General features: G+C 41.7%; 1 protein-coding gene across 3 annotated transcripts in view; it reads left to right on the forward strand.

Moving 5' to 3' along the window:
• The window catches only part of TBL1XR1 (TBL1X/Y related 1), a 239898-nt gene extending 226014 nt beyond the window's left edge, over positions 1 to 13884 (forward strand). For all 3 annotated transcript variants that reach the window (XM_081328269.1, XM_081328270.1, XM_081328271.1), the window contains 2 exons: positions 4160 to 4261; positions 6295 to 13884. In XM_081328269.1, coding sequence (XP_081184395.1) covers positions 4160 to 4261; positions 6295 to 6321 — 129 coding nt within the window. In that variant the 3' untranslated portion in view covers positions 6322 to 13884. The remainder of the gene's footprint in view (positions 1 to 4159; positions 4262 to 6294) is intronic.
• Positions 13885 to 22353: the final 8469 nt, after the last annotated feature.

Genomic DNA, 22353 nt, shown 5'->3' on the forward strand with positions numbered 1-22353 from the left:
GTCCAGCCTGTGGGCCAGCAGTTTGACACCCCTGAGCTAGGCCATTAATTATTTCCATATTGCTTTGAGTACATTGTTAGGTTTTGTTGTTGTTAGCTGCGAAGTCTTGTCCAACCCATTGCGACCCCATGGACAATGTTCCTCCACGCCTTCCTGTCCTCTACCATCTTCTGGAATCCATTTAAGCTCACGCCTACTGCTTCAGTGACTCCATCCAGCCACCTCATTCTCTGTCGTCCCCTTCGTCTCTTGCCCTCAACCTTTCCCAGCATTAGGCTCTTCTCCAGTGAGTCCTTCCTTCTCATTAGGTGGCCAAAGTATTTGAGTTTTAGCTTCAGGATCTGGCCTTCTAAAGAGCAGTCAGGGTTGATCTCTAGGACTGACCGGTTTGATCGCCTTGCAGTCCAAGGGACTCGGCAGGAGTCTTCTCTAGCACCATAGCTCAAAGGTCACAATTGTTCGGCGCTCAGCCTTTCTTATGGTCCAACTTTCACAGCCATACATTGCAACTGGGAAGACCATAGCCTTGACTATATGCACTTTTGTTGACAGGGTGATGTCTCTGCTTTTTAGTGTGCTGTCTAGATTTGCCATGGCTTTCCTCCCCAGGAGCAAGCGTCTTTTAATTTCTTGGCTACAGTGCCCATCTGCAGTGATTTTGGAGCCCAGGAAAATAAAATCTGTCACTACCTCCATTTCTTCCCCATCTATTTGCCAGGAATTGAGAGGGCCAGATGCCATGATCTTGGTTTTCTTAATGTTAAGTTTCAATCCAACTTTTACACTCTCGTTCTTCACCCGCAACAAGAGGCTCTTTAGTTCTTCTTCACTTTCTGCCATTAGAGTGGTATCATCTGCATATCTTAGGTTGTTGATATTTCTCCCAGCAATCTTAATTCCAACTTTTGATTCATCTAGCCCTGCCTTTCTCATGATGTGCTCTTCATATACGTTAAATAGGCAGGGCGACAGTATACAGCCTTGCCAGACTCCTTTCCCAATTTTGAACCAGTCAGTGGTTCCATGTCCAGTTCTCACTGTTGCTTCTTGACCCGCATATAGGTTTCTCAAGAGACAAATAAGATGGTCTGGTACTCCCATCTCATTAAGACCTTGCCACAGTTCGTTGTGATCCACACAATCAAAGGCTTTAGCATAGTCAATGAAGCAGAAGTAGATGTTTTTCTGGAACTCCCTAGCTTTGTCCATGTGTTGGCAATTTGATCTCTAGTTCCTCTGCCTCTTTGAAATCCTGCCTGTACTTCTGGTAGTTCTCGATCCACATACTGCTGGAGTCTAGCTTGTACGATTTTAAGCAAAACTTGTACTAGCATGTGAAATGAGTGCAATGGTGCGATAGTTTGAACATTCTTTGGCACTGCCTTTCTTTGGAATTGGAATGTAAACTGATCTTTTCCAATCCTGTGGCCACTGTTGAGTTTTCCAAATTTGCTGGCAAATTGAGTGTAGCACTTTTACTGCATCGTCTTTTAAGATTTTGAATAGCTCAGCTGGAATACTGTCACCTCCACTAGCTTTGTTGTTGCTCAGTTTTTCTAAGGCCCACTTCACTTCACATTCTAGGATATCTGGCTTGAGGTCAGTGACCACCTCATCGTGGTTATCAGGGACGTTAAGCTCATTCTTGTATAGTTCTTCTGTCTAATTTTGCCACCTGTTCTTAATCTCTTCTGCCTCTGTTAGGTCCCTGCCATTTTGGTCCTTTATCATGCCCATTTTTGCATGAAACCTTCCCTTCATCTCTCTCAATTTTCTTGAAGAAATCTCTGGTCCTCCCTATTCTATTGTTTTCTTCTATTTCTTTGCACTGTTCATTTAAGAAGGCATTCTTATCTCTTGTAGCTATTTTCTGGAATACTGCATTCAATTGGGTGTATCTTTCTTTTTCTCCCTTGCCTTTCGCTTCCCTCCTTTCCTCCAGCTATTTGCAAAGCTTTCTCAGACAGCCATTTTGCTTTCTTGCATTTCTTTTTCTTTGGGATGGTTTTAGTTGCTACCTCTTGTACAATGTTGCGAACCTCCGTCCATAGTTCTTCAGGCACTCTGTCTATCAGATCTAATTCCTTAAATCTATTTGTCACCTCTACTGTATATTCAACAGGGATATGATTTAATTCATACCTGCGTGGCCTAGTGCTTTTCCCTACTTTCTTCAGTTTAAGCCTAAACTTTACAACGAGAACCTCATGGTCTGAGCCACAGTCAGCTCCTGGTCTTGTTTTTACTGACTGTATAGAGCTTCTCCATCTTTGGCTGCAGAGCATATAGTCAATCTGATTTCTGTGTTGACTGTCTGGTGATGTCCATGTGTAAAGCCATCTCTTGGGTTGTTGGAAAAGTGTTTACTATGACCATCGTATTGTCTTGACAAAATTCTATCAGCTTGTGCCCTGCTTCATTTTGTACTCCAAGGCCAAACTTGCCTGTTATTCCGGTTATCTTTTGGCTTCCTACTTTAGCATTCCAATCCCCCATGATGATAAGCACATCATTTTTTGGTGTTAGTTCTATAAGGTGCTGTAGGGCTTCATAGAACCGGTCAATTTCATCCTCTTCAGCACCGGTGGTTGGGGCATAGACTTGGACTACTATGATATTGAATGGTTTGCCTTGGATTCGAACTGAGATCATTCTGTCATTTTGAGGATTGTATCCCAGTATTGCTTTTCCTACTCTTTTATTGACTATGAACGCTATTCCATTTCTTCTGAGGGATTCTTGCCCGCAGTAGTATACCTGATGGTCATCTGAATTAAATTCACCCATTCCTGTCCATTTTAGTTCGCTGATACCTAATATGTTGATGTTCAGTCTTTGACCACGTCCAGCTTCCCTTGATTCATGGATCTTACATTCCAGGTTCCTATGGAGAAAAAATCTTTACAGCATCGGACTTTCCTTTCACCACCAGATAAATCCACAGCTGAGCGTCCTTTCGGCTTTGGCCCAGTCACTTCATTCTTTCTGGCGCTACTAGTACTAGCCCTCTGCTCTTCCCCAGTAGCATATTGGATGCCTTCCGACCTGAGGGGCTCATCTCCCAGCGTCATATCTTTTTTCCTTTTGATACTGTCCATAGGGTTTTCATGGCAAAGATACTGGAGTGGGTTGCCATTTCCTTCTCCAGTGGATCACGTTTTGTCAGAACTCTCTGCTATGACCTTCCCGCATGGCATAGCTCATATGCCGCATGGCATAGCTCATAGCTTCATTGAATTACACAAGCCCCTTCGCCACGACAAGGCAATAATCCATGAAGGGGTTGAGTTACATAGAAAAATAGAAAACTGACAACAGAAAAAGACCTGAATTTTACTTCATTTTTTTTTTAAAAAAATTGTTGGATGATGGGCATGTGTTTATCCTATGCCATGTTTAAAACCAATGATTGAACAATTACTTCCACTGGAAATTGGTTCCAAGCATCTGCTACTCTTTCTGTGAAGTAATAATTTCTAACATTACTTTTGAACTTCCCTCTTGAGGTTATGCCCCCTTGTTCTTGATTTTTGCTTAATATTGAAAATACTGCCTTCTAGAACCTTATTTACACCCTTAATATATTTAGAGGTTTCAGTCATCTGCCCACTTTCTCTTCTGTCCCCCAGGCTGTACATACTCAGTTCCTCCAGTCTCTCCTGATACGTATGTTCATTCGTGCCAGGAAATGCATACGTGCCAGGAGAGATAATCAGTTGATGCTTATTACACTTTGTGAGGGACGCGGTGGCTCAGTGGGTTAGGACGCTGAGCTTGTCGATCAGAAGGTCGGCAGTTTGGCAGGTCGAATCCCGAGTGCCGCGTAACAGAGTGAAGGCCTGTTACTCGTCCCAGCTTCTGCCAACCTAGCAGTTCGAAAGCACGTAAAAATGCAAGTAGAAAAATAGGGACCACTACGGTGGGAAGGTAACAGTGTTCCGTGCGCCTTTGGCATCCAGTCATGCCGGCCACATGACCACGGAGACATCCTCGGACAAGCGCTGGCTCTTCGGCTTTGAAACGGAGATGAGCAACAGCCCCTAGAGTTGGAAACGACTAGCACGCATGTGCGGGGGAACCTTTACCTTTTACCTTACACTTTTATTACTTTAATGTCATTGTTTTATATCCCAACCTCTTGGTTATATTGTTTTTCTAGACGGGTGCTCTGGTGCATAGTTACCGGGGGACAGGAGGCATTTTTGAGGTTTGCTGGAATGCAGCAGGAGACAAAGTTGGAGCGAGTGCTTCAGATGGTTCAGTAAGTAAAGCAAAATTGAGATCTTAGCCCTTGATTCCTTTTGATATATTCCAATATCCAAATGTGTTGGGTATGCTTAGATCCTGCTTTATTTCTGTACAAAATGTAGGGTATGCTTGGAGTTGTAGATATTTTTTCCCCTCCACAATTTATTTACTACTTTAAAATAAAAATAAAACGGTAAGCAATCAAGACAATCGTAAGCAAGATGAAGCCAAGAATTTTGAAGAGGTGATAAATGTTGAAGGAACTTCTCATGAAATCCCTCAGTCAAGAAAAATCCCCTATCATACCTTTAGGATGTTTCCTAAAAAGAACTAATTCAGGTAGTCCTTGACTTATAACGGTACGTTTAGTGATCATTCAAAGTTACGGCGGCACTAGAAAAAAGTGACTTACAAGCATTTTTCAGGCTTGCAACTTTTGTAGCAGCCCTATGAATGAAATTCAGATGCTTGCCAACTAGTTCATACTTATGACCATTGCTGTGTCCCAAGGTTACGTGATCACCTTTTGAACAAGCAAAATCAATGGGGAAGCCTGATTCACTTAAACAAGGGCTTTTCAACCGGTGGTATGCGAGCACCGGGCTGGTGGTACACAGCGTCGCCTCCCCCCCCCCCCCGCGTTGCGCCCATGCACCAGCCTTGCTGCGCCGACCCGCTAGGAGCTCTTCCGTGGACTGGAGCCTGTCAGGGGAGGTTGGGGCCAGCCGTACGCACTGATCAGCTGGCAACTCCATACGGCCAGCCCCAACCTCCGTCGATGGGCTCCAGTCCACAGAGAGCTCCCGGCAGGTCAATGGCTTCCCAGCGGCAGCCCTGGCCAGTGAGGAGGCTGGGAGGGAGATGGCAGTCCGGTGCTGGGGCTGCCAGGGCTCAAGTGCAAGGATCAGCGCCGCTTTGCAGCTGATCAGCGCTTTTTCGGGGCTGACAGGGCTCAGCAAGGATCAGTGCCACTTTGCATCTGATCGGCGCTTTTTCGGGGCTGACAGGGCTCAGCAAGGATCAGCGCCACTTTGCATCTGATCGGCGCTTTTTCGGGGCTGACAGGGCTCAGCAAGGATCAGCGCCACTTTGCAGCTGATCGGCGCTTTTTCGGGGCTGACAGGGCTCAGCAAGGATCAGCGCCACTTTGCAGCTGATCGGCGCTTTTTCGGGGCTGACAGGGCTCAGCGGAAGCGCCAGGCTCCGCGCCAGGCTCCAGCTGGAGCTGCTGAGCCCCGAATAAGCACCAATCACCTGGAAAGCAGCACTGATCCTGGCACCTCTGCTGAGCCCTGAAGAAGCACTTATCACCTGAAAGCAGCATTGATCCCTGCTCACACACACACCTCCCCCCCCCCCGTCTCTTTCTCAAAGTTTGGTTTCCCTCCTGCCCATTCACAATAGTAACCCATGGATTTCCCTCCCACACACACATACACACAGGCACCCTGCAATGTGAGGAAGGGAGGGACAAAGGAAGGAAGGAGGAAAGGAAAGAAGGAAGGGAGGGACAATGGGAGAGAGGGAGGAAGGAGGGCACCTACCCCAGTCCCACCCCCCCTCCACCAGAGACCCATGGATTCCGCCCACACAGGCACCCGGCAACCTGAGTGATGAGCTGCTCCCCCCCCCCGCCGCCATTGACTTCGCTTGTCAAAAAGTAAATATGGCAGTACGCATATTTCACTGGTGAGGATATTACAGAGGTATTACAGACCTGCCACTGAAAAGGCACACTTTCCTAACCAACACATGCAGGGCAAGACACTAGAATATAAAATGAGAGCAAAACCCAACTTCCTAGCAGCACTGATGATGTTACCTAATTTGAGTAATGAAATGTCTGCAAGGAAACAGCCAAGCTGATAGAGCACCAAGGACTCCTCATATTGTAGTGAGTATAATAAGTGCACAATTTCTGTATCCTAGGATGCCCAGTCTTTTGGAGTTGTTGTTGGTGTCCAAATCTAATGCCTAAATAAATTTCTGAAACCCCTTTTCCCTCTCCCCCCCCCTTTTCCCCCCCCTCTTCCTACCTCTTTGCAGGTTTGCGTACTAGATCTACGGAAATAGCGCTACTAGTTGGAAGCCATGGACCGACTATGAATGTGTACATAGCCAAAATGACTGTCCCCACGACCCACGTACTGCTATTGTCCCAACTGAACCATGGCCAGTCCACTACAGCCAAACATGAAATAATTAAATACATGTACTGTACATTTTTTTTAATAAAAGCAAAAGATTATACCCTGAAGAAGATGACAGAGTGATGTCACAGCTTGTGAAGCCTGTTCACCAAGTGCTGGAATTTGCTGCAGCCCACCCACCCACCCCCCACCCCCCACCCCAAACAAAATTGGATGTGGGAAGAAATTAAAAAAAAAATAAAAAATAAAACAGGACAAGAGAGAAAGAGAACTGAATTATGCAAGCAGCCCTTTGAGAGTATCAGATTGAGGAAAGCCATGTATGGCTTATTTCCCCCCCCCCCCTCCTTGTTTTCTTTCTCCTTTTTTCTTTGTTTTTACCCTTTTTTGAAACTTTGGAAGTTGTTTTTTTTCTTCTTCTTTCTGATCCCTCCCCACCACCCGAATAGGTAATGAACAGTTTTCATGTATAGGGAGAACCAACTTGCTTAGCCCTGCAACAGTGATTGGGTTCTTTGCTTCTTCTCCTCATGCTCTTAACGTTTTACTGATGCTTGAAGCCAGGATGTGAAATCCTTTCTAGGGCGGTGGTAGATCTTTTTCACTAAGAATTGGAGGGAGGGGAATCTTTTCAGCAGTTCTTTGAAGTCCTCGTTAATATTTAACTTTATAGCCATCTGGCAAGTGTTACATAGAGATCTGCTTCCAGTTTAGTTAAGGAGAGAGAAAACAAAGAAAGCCCATCCTGACAGAATGAGGGTCAACATTCCTTTATCTTGTATCGTCAGATCCAATAGTTTACAAGCTACTCGGACGTTGCACTTAAGTCTTCTTACTGGCGATGACTGCTCCAGAAAGCAGCAGTCTTCAACTTGACACGTTTCTGCCGGGCCCTAAGAGTGTACAAAATGCAAGAGGACACATAAACTGAAACTTGAAATAGGATAGCTACAGTAGGCAATCCTGTCAACTCAATGGTATGGGTGGTGAGCCTTTGTGTATTCAGATCTTGGGGGAGGAGGTGATAGACCCTGATGGGAGGTAGGCTCAGGTAATCCCAACACCTGTGGTCTGTACATTCCAAGTTTTAAGCCAGACCGGGGGAAAAAATTGGAGCCTCTTTTTCGTCAAAACCGCGATCGTAGTACGTTCGAGCCGCTCTGTGAAAATTGAACTAGTAGAGAAAAGATAAAGGACTTGTCTCATTCTCAGTTTGGGCAAATTTTTTCCGCTCTAACTCTCTACAAACTTTCTCCAGCTTTACTCGGTATCACCAAGTACCCAGTTGGAAGTATTTCAGCCTTTGGGGACACTACTTTTTCTTTCTTTCTTCCCCTTTGTACAAAAAACGTATTTGAAGCCTCTTTGCTAAGATTTTTCTGAAGCAGGGGAAAGTTGTTTACTACGTTCAAGATACTGATTCCCTGAAAATTTCCCCCTCACCCCTCCACAAAAGATATTTGGAACTCAGCAATATTTGCAGCAGGGATTAAGTTCCACTGGGCTGGTGAAGTTCCCAGTGAACGGCTCCTCATATTTTGTAAGTCAAAGGAAAAGGGGAACATCCCCTGCAAAACTCTTTGCTTCATGCTTCTTCAACTATTGAGCTTCCATACTAGAAAACAGCCTTGCATTGATTTTTTCCTCCTCGTTCCCCCATTATTATTATTTTTTCTTTTCGGTGTGCTTATCTCCTTTCTCTTCGCCACACCACTCTTCAAATTTAGATTTTAAGTGTAAGCTGCTAAATTTTTTTCAGGAGAAAATATGATCGCCACTTTTTGAGTGTCCGGTTTCTTACATCAAGTCTTGCTTTTCCTTTTTACACACTAACTCCGCTCATATTTGATCGCAAGCAACTATTTTTGGGAACGTACAGTATAACAGCTGACCTGTTCCAGTCTCGGTTTGATGCTTCATGTCTTATGCAGCTTCCAACTTCTTAAAACAAAAAAAAAAAAAAGGTGTACAGGCTTTTTTTAAGGTTTCACCTGATTTTTACCTAAAGGAATGCTTTTGTATTCATTTGCTTTGCTAAGGCCTCCATTTCGGAACTCCTTTTCAGTCACAGCAACACAGTGCAGAAATACTAAACTTATCTTTTCCATTTTTGCTACTTCTCCCAGTAGGCAGCGCAACATATAAACACAAAGCTTGGACCTCTCTTTTGAAGATATAAACCCATTCCCTTTATTTTTAAATTATCCACCATCTTGAATTCTCCTTTCCCTCTTTCTGATGAGGGTTGTTTTGTTTTGTTTTGACAATGTATGTGTTTCCAGACATCATTACAACGTTTGTCTCCTTTCTTTTTTAAATATCGGGCAAGGAAATGCACACCAAAGCTTCATTGACCTCAGATCCAGCTTAAGATCTAAATTCCAAGAGAGGAACTGCTGCTTCTTCAGTAACTCCATTTTCTTTATAAGACTTATCTCAATCTTCCCTATTCTATTGTGGCTTTTGCTAAATCAGAGCACTGCATCCTATCCCCCTCTTTATGAAGTACATTCTTCCAGCATTGACTTCTGCCACCTCTGTGTACATGCCCAGAAAGCAGATCTTGAAGCAAGTAGAGTTTTGCTCGGTAAGGCAACCACAACAATTTGTAAATGATTTATAATACACCATCATGGTTACTCTTAATTGGGGATTATAAAGTTATACACAGATTGTGAGAGAAGAAAAGAAAGATTTACACCCATAAGGAACGAAACCTCTGTATGTATTTATAGGGTTTGGGAATAGGCTTAAGAGGTTAAATCATTTTCCCTGTAAATTACAGTACGTAAGAAACTTAACCGGTTGAGTATCTGGCACTTGAAAAACCTTGCTTTTTACCGCTGGAGGTCCAGGACTGTGGCTGACCTCTGTCATTATTAAAATAATTTTTTAAAAGTTTAAATATGTAAAAAAAATCTGTGCAATAATTTTAAACTGTGCTCCCAGGAATAGACACAAATGTGTTTTTTGGGGATTTTTATTTTGAGTATATTTAAACAGCATTTTCTTTTCCTTTAGCAACACAAATGTCAATTGCACTGAACTTAAATCTTTTAAAAAAAAAGTCAGAGGTGATTCTTGATAGTACTTTTGTATTTTGATATGGACAGTCTGTTCGTTTTTCATACAAGCTCTTGAACTGATGTTTCAGCTTACTTCAAAAAAAAGTGTATAAAAACGAGATGGTGTTTGAAGTCTTTTGACACAGCTGCAAGATTCCACAGCAACGTTTCATATTTCTGGTTTTGCAACTGTTTAGCTCTTGTTTTTTGGTTGGTTGGTTTTGATTCTAGCCATTTAAGTATGATATAGCATGTAGACTTTATTGAAGCTTCATTATCACAGCTGTGTTATCAACCAAATCCTGGGCTGATTCCCCTCCTCCTTCTTACATAATTTTGCTTTTAACACAATTCAAGGAAGATTTTTTTAATATTTTTTTTTTATTTTGGTGGGCTAGATTTCAGTCTTGCTCTTGAGTTCCACAAGCCACATTCCAAATTCCCAAGTCCCAAACCAGGCAAAAATAACTTCATTCCCATGGACTGCAGACCTTCCCAGGCTTTCTATGTTTCATGCCATTATAAATCATAAATGTTAAAAAAGAGTATTTTATAGGAAATAGGATAGTAGCCCTTGGCTTTATTTTGGAGATTATTTTTTTTTCTTTCATCAGATCTGTTTATTCTGTACATCTTTCTTCTCTTCCCTCCAGACTGCAGCTGCTTCCTTCTCCTGTATCATCCCATAACATGGGTCACTTGGGGAGGAGAGGAGTTAGCAAGCAGCCCAGCTTTTAAAAAAAGAGCTGTTGCGGTAGGGAAAAGGGCCAGATGTATTGTGGTTGTTTGTGTGGTAGACATTGAACTGAAAGCTTGGAACTCTCCAACTGTTGACTGCTGTCTTTTCCTCAACGTGCCACAGTGCTGCTCCAATTGTGAACTGACTTCCTTCTTTTCAGTAAGACAAAACTTTCAGAATGTGGTATGAAAGGGGGGGGGGAAGGGGGGAGGGGAAGCACAATAAAAAGAGTAATTCAAACACTCAAGGCAGAATAAAGAGAATGGAAAAATCCCCAAAGCTGCCATTCCTCATTGCAGGATATAACTCTGTAAGGTCTCTCCACCTTATATTTTATTTTCGACACTAGCAGGAATGTGGCGAGCGCTGTTGAGAAATGCCACAGTGTTCATTGGCTATTCTTTTAATTTGTCATTCACTTTCCCACCGTCGTTTTTAACTTGTGTGCCCACATAGGTTCTAAAAGCAGAATAACTAGAGCAATGCAACTTTAGGGATATCACTTTCCCATGATTTGATTCCACCCTGATACTAGTTAAAATCTAGATCTGGCTTCCCCAGTCTGATACGCTTAAGATCATTGATCTACAGCTGCCTGAATTCCCAATCACCATGACTAGAAATTGAATTTTGCCAAGACTAAGGAAGCTGATTTATGCATGGGCATGCCACAGAGAAAAAAATCTGAAGCACAGATTGAAATGGGCTTCATGGCTGTTAACAGCCTTCATAAAATGAACGTTCATTCTTGAAATAACAAAGCCAAAAAATATTTTGAAGGTAATATTTACCAATTATTACAATGGATGAAGTTTGTCGGATTGTTTTAAAGTAGCTTGTCATTTAACATTTGGATAACCTATTTTGGATAAGTTAATTGTGGGGAAAAATTGGGAACATCTGTTAACTGCTAAGATGTTTTGGACAGCAAGGGTGATGCATGAAAAATGGGTGAAAATCCCTTTCCATTGTGGTCAAATAAGATAGTGACCATTAGGGTGTGGTTATGACAAAATGTCTATCTCCTTATCTTAGGTTATTGGGTTAAAACTAGGGCATCATTCCCAATCTAGTTCCTAGATTACTAAGTTGTGGGAATAAGTTCATACAATTTGCAGCCATCTGGATAGTTATAGTGAAAAGTGGGCAGTTGTAATTCTAATATATTTTGGGGCCACCAGCTGAAAGGCAGCTAATTTAGGGTTCTTAATGTTACCTTTGAAAGCCTTTTTTGATTGGTTAAGTATTTTAAATGTACAATGAGGCCTGTAGCTCTGAGCCTCTTTCTGGAATCTTAGTACCAAATCAGTCTGTGGGAAGCATACAGATTTGAGAAGCAGGGTGAAAATAAATTGGATAAAACAAATTGGAAAAGTGTTGATTTTTATGGTAAGCTAAATAATTTGGAAAACGATCACAAGTTTATACCAATTTGAATTTTATTTACTGATATATTTTTTGCAGTGTTAGCATATTGAAAACAAAAAAATGCAACCGCCTTATATTTCCTGGGTTCAGGAGTAAAAATATGTAAAGCCCAGAAAACCTTCTGCATTTTTATGCTGTGTCAATTGGTTTTCAGAAAGCATCAAAACTGCAGCATTGCAAAATGATCATTGTTCAGGTATGGTTTTTAAAGAAAAAAAAGATAAGTTTAAAGCTACAAACTTTCCATGAAATATGTAATTGCAAAGGAGGGAAAAGTGCATTTGGATATTTAGACACCCGTCTCCAATTTTAGCTGCAGGAGGAGCTCTCATGTTAAAAAAAAAATTGTTTGCATAAGAAGCAGTGAGCAAAAAGTAACATTGGTTTAGCATGGGCTTCTGGAATTTCCAGTATTTGTGAATGGATTTGAAAAGTGGAAAAATTTTTTAGTAAAAGAAAAGGATTCTGAATTTTCCCAAAAGGAGGCAGCATTGTGGCACATGAGCAGTAACAGAAGTTTACGTCTAAAAGGATTGATGTGCAGATACGCTGAACGACATCGTAAGAGTCCACATTGTGTTGATTTTATTCTGTGTTGCGTTTTGACTTTTACCACCTCCGTGTCAGCTGCTGAACTGCTTCTCTTGCTTCTCTGAAATAGCCTTCTTTCAAGTATTTGTTCTGTTGGCTTTCTGTATGTCAAGATTTACGTCCAGATGTTGGGACAGAGGGAGCAGGAAGACGGCTAAAGAGAGCTCTAGGTTTGGACAAAGGTTTTTGAGATGAACTGCTTTGAACCTACTCTTCGGAGAAAAACCTACAGCTTTTCTGGTACTTCCCCAGATACAGCAGATGCCTAATTGTCAAATTCATAAATAATTACAGCCACAGATGTCAATGCTGTAAGATTGTCCAGCATACATTACAACAAAGCCTATTAGGTTTCCATATGTTGAGGTCTATCAAACAAAAGCATGGTTTTTATCATCACCTGGGCTGTTGCTTTCTGGGTTGTGTGGTTTTTTTTCCCCTTCTTCCCATTTGTGGACAAATTCAGGAAAACCTGTTTAGTTACTGCTTCTCTGGTGTGCTTTGCAATCTTGTTTCTCAAAAGGGTGCGGTGAACAGGGCAGTGATCTAGAACACACAATTGATCTCAATTTCCCCCCCCCCTTCTTCCTGCCAATGGTTTCTCCTTCTCTCCTGACTTTGACGTAGTTGTAAAAAAAAAAGGCTGAATCTGGAGTTATGAATCTTTGGGGTCTACTTTGTGATCCTATCTCTATAGCTACTGGATAAAAAATGTCTATGCCATTTCTTCAGATATATATCCAGCTAAATTACAAATGTATACCAGTGTAAAACCAGCCCACATGAGAGTTTTTTTTTCTTTGCTTTTTTACTTGTTCAGAAAGACTTTATTGTTCAGTTTTCATGATTTATTGTCTAAAGAAGACTGATATAGATGTTCTATACTGTCCTGGACCCATGTTAATTACACCTTTTATGATGTACTTTGGTTCCACATCACAATGATTTTCTCTCCCTCCCACCCCTAAAATTCTCTTTCTTAAACCTTTTCCAGGCACATTTTTCTGTTGCAGGTTTCCCTTTGCATTGTATTGCTCTGACAAGTGTAATTTGAATCAGATCCGAAAGAGGTCCAGAATAAAATATATTTTGATACGATGCTAGTTGCATGGTCCTTTTTTTCTTCTTTTTAAGTTTTTTTTTAAAGTACAGGGGAATTCAGGAATTCATTCCTATGGGAAGGGTATGTAACCCAGAATGAACCACACGGAGGTTGCCCATTGCTTCCCAAGACATGGGCAGATGGATGTGACACAAGTACACAGTATAGGGGAATCTGTAAGGAATGGTTTTCAAAAGGCAAGATGGCAGCTGCATCAGTGTGTTGAAAACTATGCCCATTTTTTAATGTTCGTTGAATACAGAACACACAAAAAGACCATGTCTACCATTGTGTGTGTGTGTGTGTGTGTGTGTGTTTTAATCATCCTCTGGATTACCCTGGTAGAGCAGAAGCTGATGAAGACAACACCATTACAGCCATCCTGATGATAACCATCCATAAACAAAAATATATACACATGCATACACCGTGATTGCCCCCTGCAGATTTGGGCTTTCATTATTCGGAAGAAAATGCAGATCTTTGTTAGGGTCCTTGTTGGTAAAAGCTGAAACAAATTCCTGGATTCCTCCCTAAATATTGTCTTTACCTTGTTTGTAGTGTTCCATATATAGGTGATTGATGGTATTGGTACTGGTAGTGGTCCAGATATAGTTGGTAACTGCAAAAGATTTTTGTTTTAATTGTAACCATATCCCTTAAGCCCATAGATTTAACCAGACTGACAACTTCAAGCAACTGGAATTGCTGTTAGTGCAATTGGAATGGAACTGAGAATTTTCTGTCCGGATGCCTATGTGGAGTTCTCAGCAGATATTTTCTCTTTGTACCCTGATAGGAAAATGTGTCACTTCCTAGAATTGAACCCTCAAACTTCCAATGGGAGGCAAGCATCTTCATCTGTAGGCCACTGGGCCAGTCATAAGTCAAGTTATAGGTAGTTCTCTACTTATGACCATATTTCAGGCTGGAATTTCACTTCCTAAGCAATTTGGTTGTAAAGAAAGAGGTTACGTGATTGTATCACTTAGCAACTGAAATCCTAGTGATCTCTTAAGTACATTTTACCAGTGGTTAAGAGACACAACGGTTCTGTAGCTTAATGATGCTGGAGATGTTCTTTGCTCCAGTGGTTCAAGTTCTAGCACTGTGGCGGGAGGAGCTCCCATCACTCATCTTGGCTTCTGCCCACCTAGCAGTTCAAAAATATGTGTGAGTAGATAAATAGGTACCAATTGGTGCTTCGTGCGGATGGTTAAAATCCTGCTGGCACTGAACCTCCCTCTCCCCCCCCCTCTCCCTCTCTCTCTCTCTGTGTGTAAAACAGTTAAAATATTAAGACGTTTTAAAACAAAAATGCTAAAACGTTTAAATATATATATAGGAGCAAGATACTTGGCCAGTTAGCAATACAGCCAGGAAACGACCACTGACACATTAAGTGCGCCAGGCTCCGGAACATAGCCAGGTTTTTAGGGCCTTACCAAAAGCTAACCCGGTTTTTTGCAAGAGAAAACCAGACCCAAATGCCCAGGAATGCAGAGGCATTTTGGCATGCTCCAGTTTAAGGTGGGGCTGTTTTGTGCTTTTTTCTTTTTTTGCAATCTCATACAGCCCAGGAGAGTAATGCAAAGGGGTGTTTTGCTGCACTGTGGCCACTTGTTCCTCTCCTTCCTTCCTTCCTTCCTTCCTTCCTTCCTTCCTTCCTTCCTTCCCTCCCTCCCTCCCTCCTCCCTCCCTCCTTCCTTCCTTCCTTCCCTCCCTCCCTCCCTCCCTCCTTCCTTCCTTCCTTCCCTCCCTCCCTCCCTCCCTCCTTCCTTCCTTCCTTCCCTCCCTCCCTCCCCCCCCCCTCCCTCCCTCCTTCCTTCCCTCCCTCCCTCCCTCCCTCCCTCCTTCCTTCCTTCCTTCCTTCCTTCCTTCCTTCCCTCCCTCCCTCCCCCTCCCTCCCTCCCTCCTTCCTTCCTTCCTTCCTTCCCTCCCTCCCTCCCTCCCTCCCTCCCTCCCTCCTTCCTTCCTTCCTTCCTTCCTTCCTTCCTTCCTTCCTTCCTTCCTTCCTTCCTTCCTTCCTTCCTTCCTTCCTTCCTTCCTTCCTTCCTTCCTTCCTTCCTTCCTTCCTTCCTTCCTTCCTTCCTTCCTCTTATGTGAGAAGCCAGCCCCATATAGTCTAGGAGCCATGTCCAGTTCACCTCATCAGCAATGGGAGCAAATTTTTTTTTAAAAAAAATGTGAATGGCCAAATTTGCAAGAGAAACCTTTGGGGCACCCATCCACCTCTTCCCTTGCCCAGTTCCAAATAGACCATAGTCCAGTAGTGGGCTGGGGGGGTGGTAGGATTGGGGACTCCTGCTGTGGAGGATTTAATTTAATCCCATTTTTAATACTTTTTAATACCATTGAGGGTTCTCAAGCTTTATATATACTTTCCTGTTTTAAAATGCCCCTCAAATTTGATTAACTTTCCTCAACTTGCATATACTAATCCCATCTTCTAACAAGGTGAGGAAGCCACAGACACATTTCACATGTTTTGCGGTGTGCAATAAACAGTTCATTCTGTGAAATGTTTCTTTGAGAATGAAAGGAAACCTCAGGAGATGATTAGCAGATCCTGCTGGCTTCCTGCCCCAGTCTACCTTTCAAAGCTATTACTGCAATTTTTACAAGATGTTCCCCCGCTCAGAAGTATATGAGATCCATCTTTAGGTTCTCATTAGTCATATAATCACTTGTACGTCAATGATTTGCCCTCAGTTTTTCTGACCAACCTATTGGAAAATAGTTGCCAGTAACCTTTGTTTGCACTATAGTAGGATAAGGGCTTAATATCGTAAGGTTAATGCAAATTTCAGTAACTGCTAGACTGTTTGTGTCGATTTTGATAAAATTTTGGGTTGCACGTTATTAAGAGCTGTGTTGGAACAGTGGTTAGAATGCAAAATTGCAGGCTAACTGCCCACTGCCAGGAGTTTGATCCTGAGCGAGTCGAAGGGTGACTCAGCTTTTTATCCTTCTGAGGTCAGTAAAATGAGGACCCAGATTGTTGGGGGGCAATAGGCTGACTAAACCGCTTAGAAAGGGCTATAAAGCACTATGTAACAATATGTAAGCGTAACTGCTATTGCTATACTATTCATATTAATCCCATTAGGCGAGGATTTCAGGAACTACATAGCTCAGCATGAATAGAAGGTAACCAGATTACACTTAGGTTTGTGTGTATGTGGACCAAACAATAAATATTTTGATAAAATGAAATATGAGGACTTTGTTCTTAAATACCCACCTATTACCTTGCTACTAGCATACTCACTGTTTATGTTATGGTAGCAGTATTAAATCAATCAATAAATAACTCACACTTGCTCGGGGAGGGTATTTCATAAGTAACATAAAATTTTCCCATCCTATGTACATCAGGTCTAATTGCTCATTTGCAAGCCTCAAGGTTATTCTTGTATGTGAAAAGAGAAAACCTGAACAGAACGACACACAATTTATATGTCACCCTGTTTAGCTCTTATTCAGCCAGTCTCTCAGTTATGCTCTGCAGATAATTCTTGCGTATTTCTCTGCTTCAAGGGCACAATGGCTCACCAATTAAAGACACTGAGCTTCTCAGCTGGAAAGCTGAAGCCCGTGTTCGAGACCTGAGCTCCCCAAAATGGGATGAGCTCCCATTACTTGCTCCAGCTCCTGCAAACCTCACAGTTCAAAAGCATGCCAATGTGAGTAGATAAACAGGTATCCATCCCTTCAATGGAAAGGTTGCAATGTTCTATGCACCTCAGGACAGAGTCATGCTGGACACAGAGATGAACACCTGCTAGAGTTGGACATGTCTAGACAGGGGAAATCTTTACTTTTACCTTTATTGCCCTGCTCATATAAGCTTGCATGAGCATCCTTAGCATTTTCTGCTGGGATTTGTTGAGGCAGAGGAAGGTGAAAGGTGCAAGCAAGAATATTGACTTGTAATTAGATAGAATGGATCTATTAAACAGATGAGCCTTAACTTCAGTTTCCTTACGTAGGAAATTCTGCCAGCTAAGTGAAGCTTGAATATCATTTGATTATGCCGAGAAAGAATGATTTGCAGGAGTGCAAAAGTATAAAAATATCTGAGAGCTGCCGCTTTTCCCCAATCTGATATATCATTTCGAGAGAAGAGAAAATAACTGTAAAATTGGTAAGCAGAAGAGATTGAAATACCTTAAGACCTCAACAATCAGTTTGTTGCCCTTTATCTATTAGAGAGATAATTTAATTTCTTACACTTACATGCCAACCAATATTGTCTAGCATTAAAAAAAACAAAACCACAGGCTAGACATATGCTAATTGACAGCTCTGATAATTACACAATCTTCAAATTAATTAACAAGCCAACGGCAGCCAAACATTAGCATTTAGAAAGAGCTTTGCTGCATTAATTGCTAATGAGTTCATTTAAATCTATCGTGCAACCCATTTTGAAAAGCATGGGCCATATTCAATCAGATTGAATAATGAAATTTGTACCATCAGGCATTGTTGAATGTGAAATTGCCATGGAATTTTAAATGTTAAATACAGAGGTTATATTTTTTTATGGCGGCTGTTAACCGAATATCATTTCACATAAAATGGATTATAGATGTATGAACTGGTGCGTAATTTTAAGCTTTATACATGAGAAAATGTCAGTTTGATAGAGGTTCCTGCTGTTTCAGTATGGTCACCATTCTCTCTTCCCTGAGGCCCAAACATTTTCCATATTTTCCCAAAAACCATTCATTCATCTGGATTAGAATGTCAGGGAGGTGCAGGAGAAATTGGGGGAAAGGTTTGGGATGAATGTCTTATGCTTAACTATTCAAAAAGACACAATACACTTATAGCAGAGAAGTATTAGACTAGATTAAAACTGATTTAACAAGACATAAATAAGATACTAAATAAATAAGCAAGATTTGTCAGCCGTGATGAATCAATATCATACATTAAGTTCCAGTTAAGATGATTTATTGATCATGCTTATTCAACAAGAATCTTGTCAACTAATTAACAGCACTAAATTGATGCTAGATAAAAGTCAATAGAATTTTAAAAAGGTTGTAAGTAGACCATTTGTGGGAACGTAATGATTCTACGCTGATGACTCACTTGATTCCACCCGCCAGGCTCTGTCTGCTGTTCGGCAGTGAAACACAACTAGATGAAACTAATTCTATTTTACTGTCAGGCTACATTAACAGAATCTTCCAAGTCTGCTTTTATTGCTTGATCCATTCATGTGGGTCTTTCTTAGTTTTCCCTCTAGTCTGATTGCTTTCTAGGCAGTATCTCTTCCCCTCATTTCACAAAATTATCCACACATTCCATTACAACAATGGATTCTTGAGCCATGGGGTCAAAGAAATGTCTGTGGAAATGATCTAACCAGACCTCTGCATAACCATGGAGGTAGCATGACTAAACTTCTCATCTGTATTGCTTCTAATCCTAATTAATTAATTAATTCTAATTCTCAAGTAAAGTCTTTAAAGTAGTACAAGCTGCCCAAGGCTCAGTGGACCTTCTTGGGTAGAAGTATGGCAATCTATCAGCGATGCTTTAGCAGCCTTCTAATTTAGTAACATGAGCTTTGTCTTCCCATCCTATATTTTTCTATTTTTACAGTCTTTTCCTCTAGGGCAGAGGTCCCCAACCTTTTGGGCACCAGGGACTGGTTCTGTGGAGAGAGGTTTTTCCGCAGACCAGAGCGGGTGTGGTTTTGTGTGCTGCCTGCATCCCGCGAATGGGGCTTTGCTTGTTTGTGCGGACCGGTTGCTGGCATGCTATGGTCCGGTACTGGTCACGGACCGGGGGTTGGGGACCCCTGTTCTAGAGTATTGCTTCTTCTCACTAAACTTTCATTTTCTATGATTTTTCCAGTATAGGAAAAGTATTGATGCCTTTGAATTTTGGTGTTAGAGAAGACTTCTGAGAAGATTGTGGATAGCCAAGAAAACAAATTGATGGATTATCAAAGACATCAATCCAGAGTTCTCATTCAAAGTATAAATGTCCAGGCTCAAATTGTCCTACTTTGGGGACATGATGTGAAGACCCAGCTCTCTGGAAAAGGCTCTAATGCTGGGAAAAGTGGAAGGAAAGAGAAGAAGAGGACAATCACCAGCAAAGCAGACAGTTTCAGTTATAGTGGTGATAGCAAAGATTGGGAGACTTCAAAGAACAGGTTAGGAATAAATTGACATGGAGAAAATGTATGTATCTGGTCATAGATGGCACAAAAAATCACTAAGACATCATCATCATCATCATCATCATCATAGTGCATTCTGTTATTTATGTCACTGTTCACCGCCCTGAGTCCTTAGGGAGAAGGGCGGTATACAAATCAAATAAATAAATAAATAGTTGGAAGGGACCTTAGAGGTCATCTAGTCCAACCCCCTGCTCAGGCAGGAAACCCTATACCATTTCAGACAAATGGCTGTCCAGTCTCTTCTTAAAAACTTCCAGTATTGGAAGTTTTTGTGCACTTGTTACCTGGGTTGAGAAATGTCTGATGTTGACTTTAAAGCTTTAAACATCAGCTTATCCATTTATTCTCCCACTACCTTCTCCCAACCCCCCCCCATCCCCACCCAACACTGAAAACCCATATCCAGAAATTTTCAGCTTAGAGCTCCAGTGTAAATTAAGTGAGAGCTTCTTCTATCGTTTGTGAGAATCTGTGTCATAAATATCTCCATTAAGTAGCAATTAAGATGCGGAGATTTAGGCTCTGTGTTCTAAGAGGTAATTATAAAAGAATTGGATTAATTAGCCACTGAATTATTTATGCAGACATAAATAATGCACACACGATTAGTGTTAAATAGGATATTGCTATCCCTATCATACAGAGAGTTAAAGATAGAGTTCAATGTTGCTACTTTAATTCTTTGATCACTGAACAAGAAGCCGAAGTGATTGACATCTCTTCAAACTTGACCACCTTTACATTATACGTTCCTGTGTGTAAGATGATGATGGTGATGATTTACTAGAAAGTATTAGAGGTGGGAAATTTGTGGCTTTCAATATATTACCCAACTTCTATTTCCTAGCTAGCACTGCCATCAACGAGAGATAATGGAAACTCTACTCAGCAAGTTCTAGGAATCTATGGTGATCCACCGTCACTAGAGATAAGTCCCACTAAGTTCAGTAAGATTTATTCCCAGGAAAATAGATAGAGATTGCACCTTAAATACTTCTTTCTTTCTGAGAAGGTAATCAATCAAGTTTATTTCTGATGAGATTCAATGCATGGGCAAAAACTTGTTTGATCTGATTTGTCCATTCCTCTTTTTTTCAGCATTGAGGCAAACAATCAATCAACTATTTGGTTATTAGGTTTGTAAAGGTTCCCCCACACATGCGTGCTAGTCGTTTCCGACTCTAGGGGCCGGTGCTCATCTCCGTTTCAAAGCCAAAGAGCCAGCGCTTGTCCGAGGACATCTCCGTGGTCACGTGGCCGGCATGACTAGACGCCAAAGGCGCACGGAACGCTGTTACCTTCCCACCGTAGTGGTCCCTATTTTTCTACTTGCATTTTTATGTGCTTTCGAACTGCTAGGTTGGCAGAAGCTGGGACGAGTAACAGGCGCTCACTCTGTTACGCGGCACTCAGGATTCGACCCGCCAAACTGCCGACCTTCTGATCGACAAGCTCAGCGTCCTAACCCACTGAGCCACCACATCCCTAAAACAATCAAAACAAGTACATAAAAATTATAACTATTTGGTTATTAGGTTTGTATACCACTGTATAATCAATCTACATTTGCCAGCTTACAACAAATGCAATGAAATGACCATTTAGTATTTGCATAGGATATTAATCTAATTGGAAATATTTAAAAGTTAATAGAATAATAGAAATGGTGCAGTAAATTAAGAATAAAAAACATGAAAATGCTCTTCAGAATATTTCTGTTTTTAATATTTAGTTTATATGTTGCCCATCTCACTATCAAGTGAAGGGCAGCAGGGTGGGAGTGAGTCTGATCTGCAACACATTACAAAGCAATGTAATATTAGAAACACTATAAAGGTAAAGGTTTCCCCTCTCCAATCATGTCCAACTCTAGGGGGTGGTACCCATCTCCATTTTTTAGCCAAGAGAGCCAGTGTTGTCCGAACACCCTTACATGGTCATGTGTCCAGCATGACCATAAGCCGAGGCGCATGAAATGCTGTTATCTTCCCACCGATATGGTACCTATTTATCTACTTACATTTGCATGCTTTCGAACTGCTAAGTGGGGAGTAGCTGGAGGAAATAACTGGAGCTCACCCCATCATGCGGCGGTCAGGTCTTCAACCAGGGCTATCAGCTTTCCAGCTGATAAATCAGGATCTTTAACTGCTGAGCTATCATGTCCCCATTAGAAGCAATAAAGAGAAATAAAGTTGACAGCAGATAATGAATGCCAACAAAAGATCTAGGAAGACTTGAGATGCCATCACTGATTATGTATTATCAGCTTGAAACTAAACACCCATTTTTCAGACTGCTGGTGCTTCCAAATAAGGCCCTTCACTGAATATCTTAGCATATATAATCAGTGCTTTTTTCACTGTGGATCATTTTTTCTAAACCACCTCACTCAGGCAATTTAATCTCTGCTTCCTGAGTAAGACCAGCTCTATCAAATGGATTCAACCTAATAAATCTTACATGCAAGCTGACTTCCAGTTTTGTGTCACAGTGAAACTGAATGCAGGAAGGCAGAGCTCTGCTGGGGGCCCTGAAAAGGGCCTATAGTCACCCCAAAGGCGATGAAAGAGGGGTGCCTTGTCGATCATGGAGAGTCAGGGGTCTCTCCGCTTGATCCAAGGAAAGCCCTCTAAACCAGCAGGGGAAAGACCAGCCACACCTCTGTGGCCGGCCATTAGCTGCTGACAACTGAAGAACAAAAGCTTTAATTAGCACACCATAAACAGCATGTTTGGACTAGGTGAGAATATTGATCTTTTCTTTACTATTTTACAACTGGGAAAGGCTCCCAAGAAGCTTAAAATCTCCAGATGTGAACA

This window comes from Vipera berus (genome assembly GCF_964194415.1).
Source record: "Vipera berus genome assembly, chromosome: 5".
Taxonomy (NCBI): Eukaryota; Metazoa; Chordata; class Lepidosauria; order Squamata; family Viperidae; genus Vipera; species Vipera berus.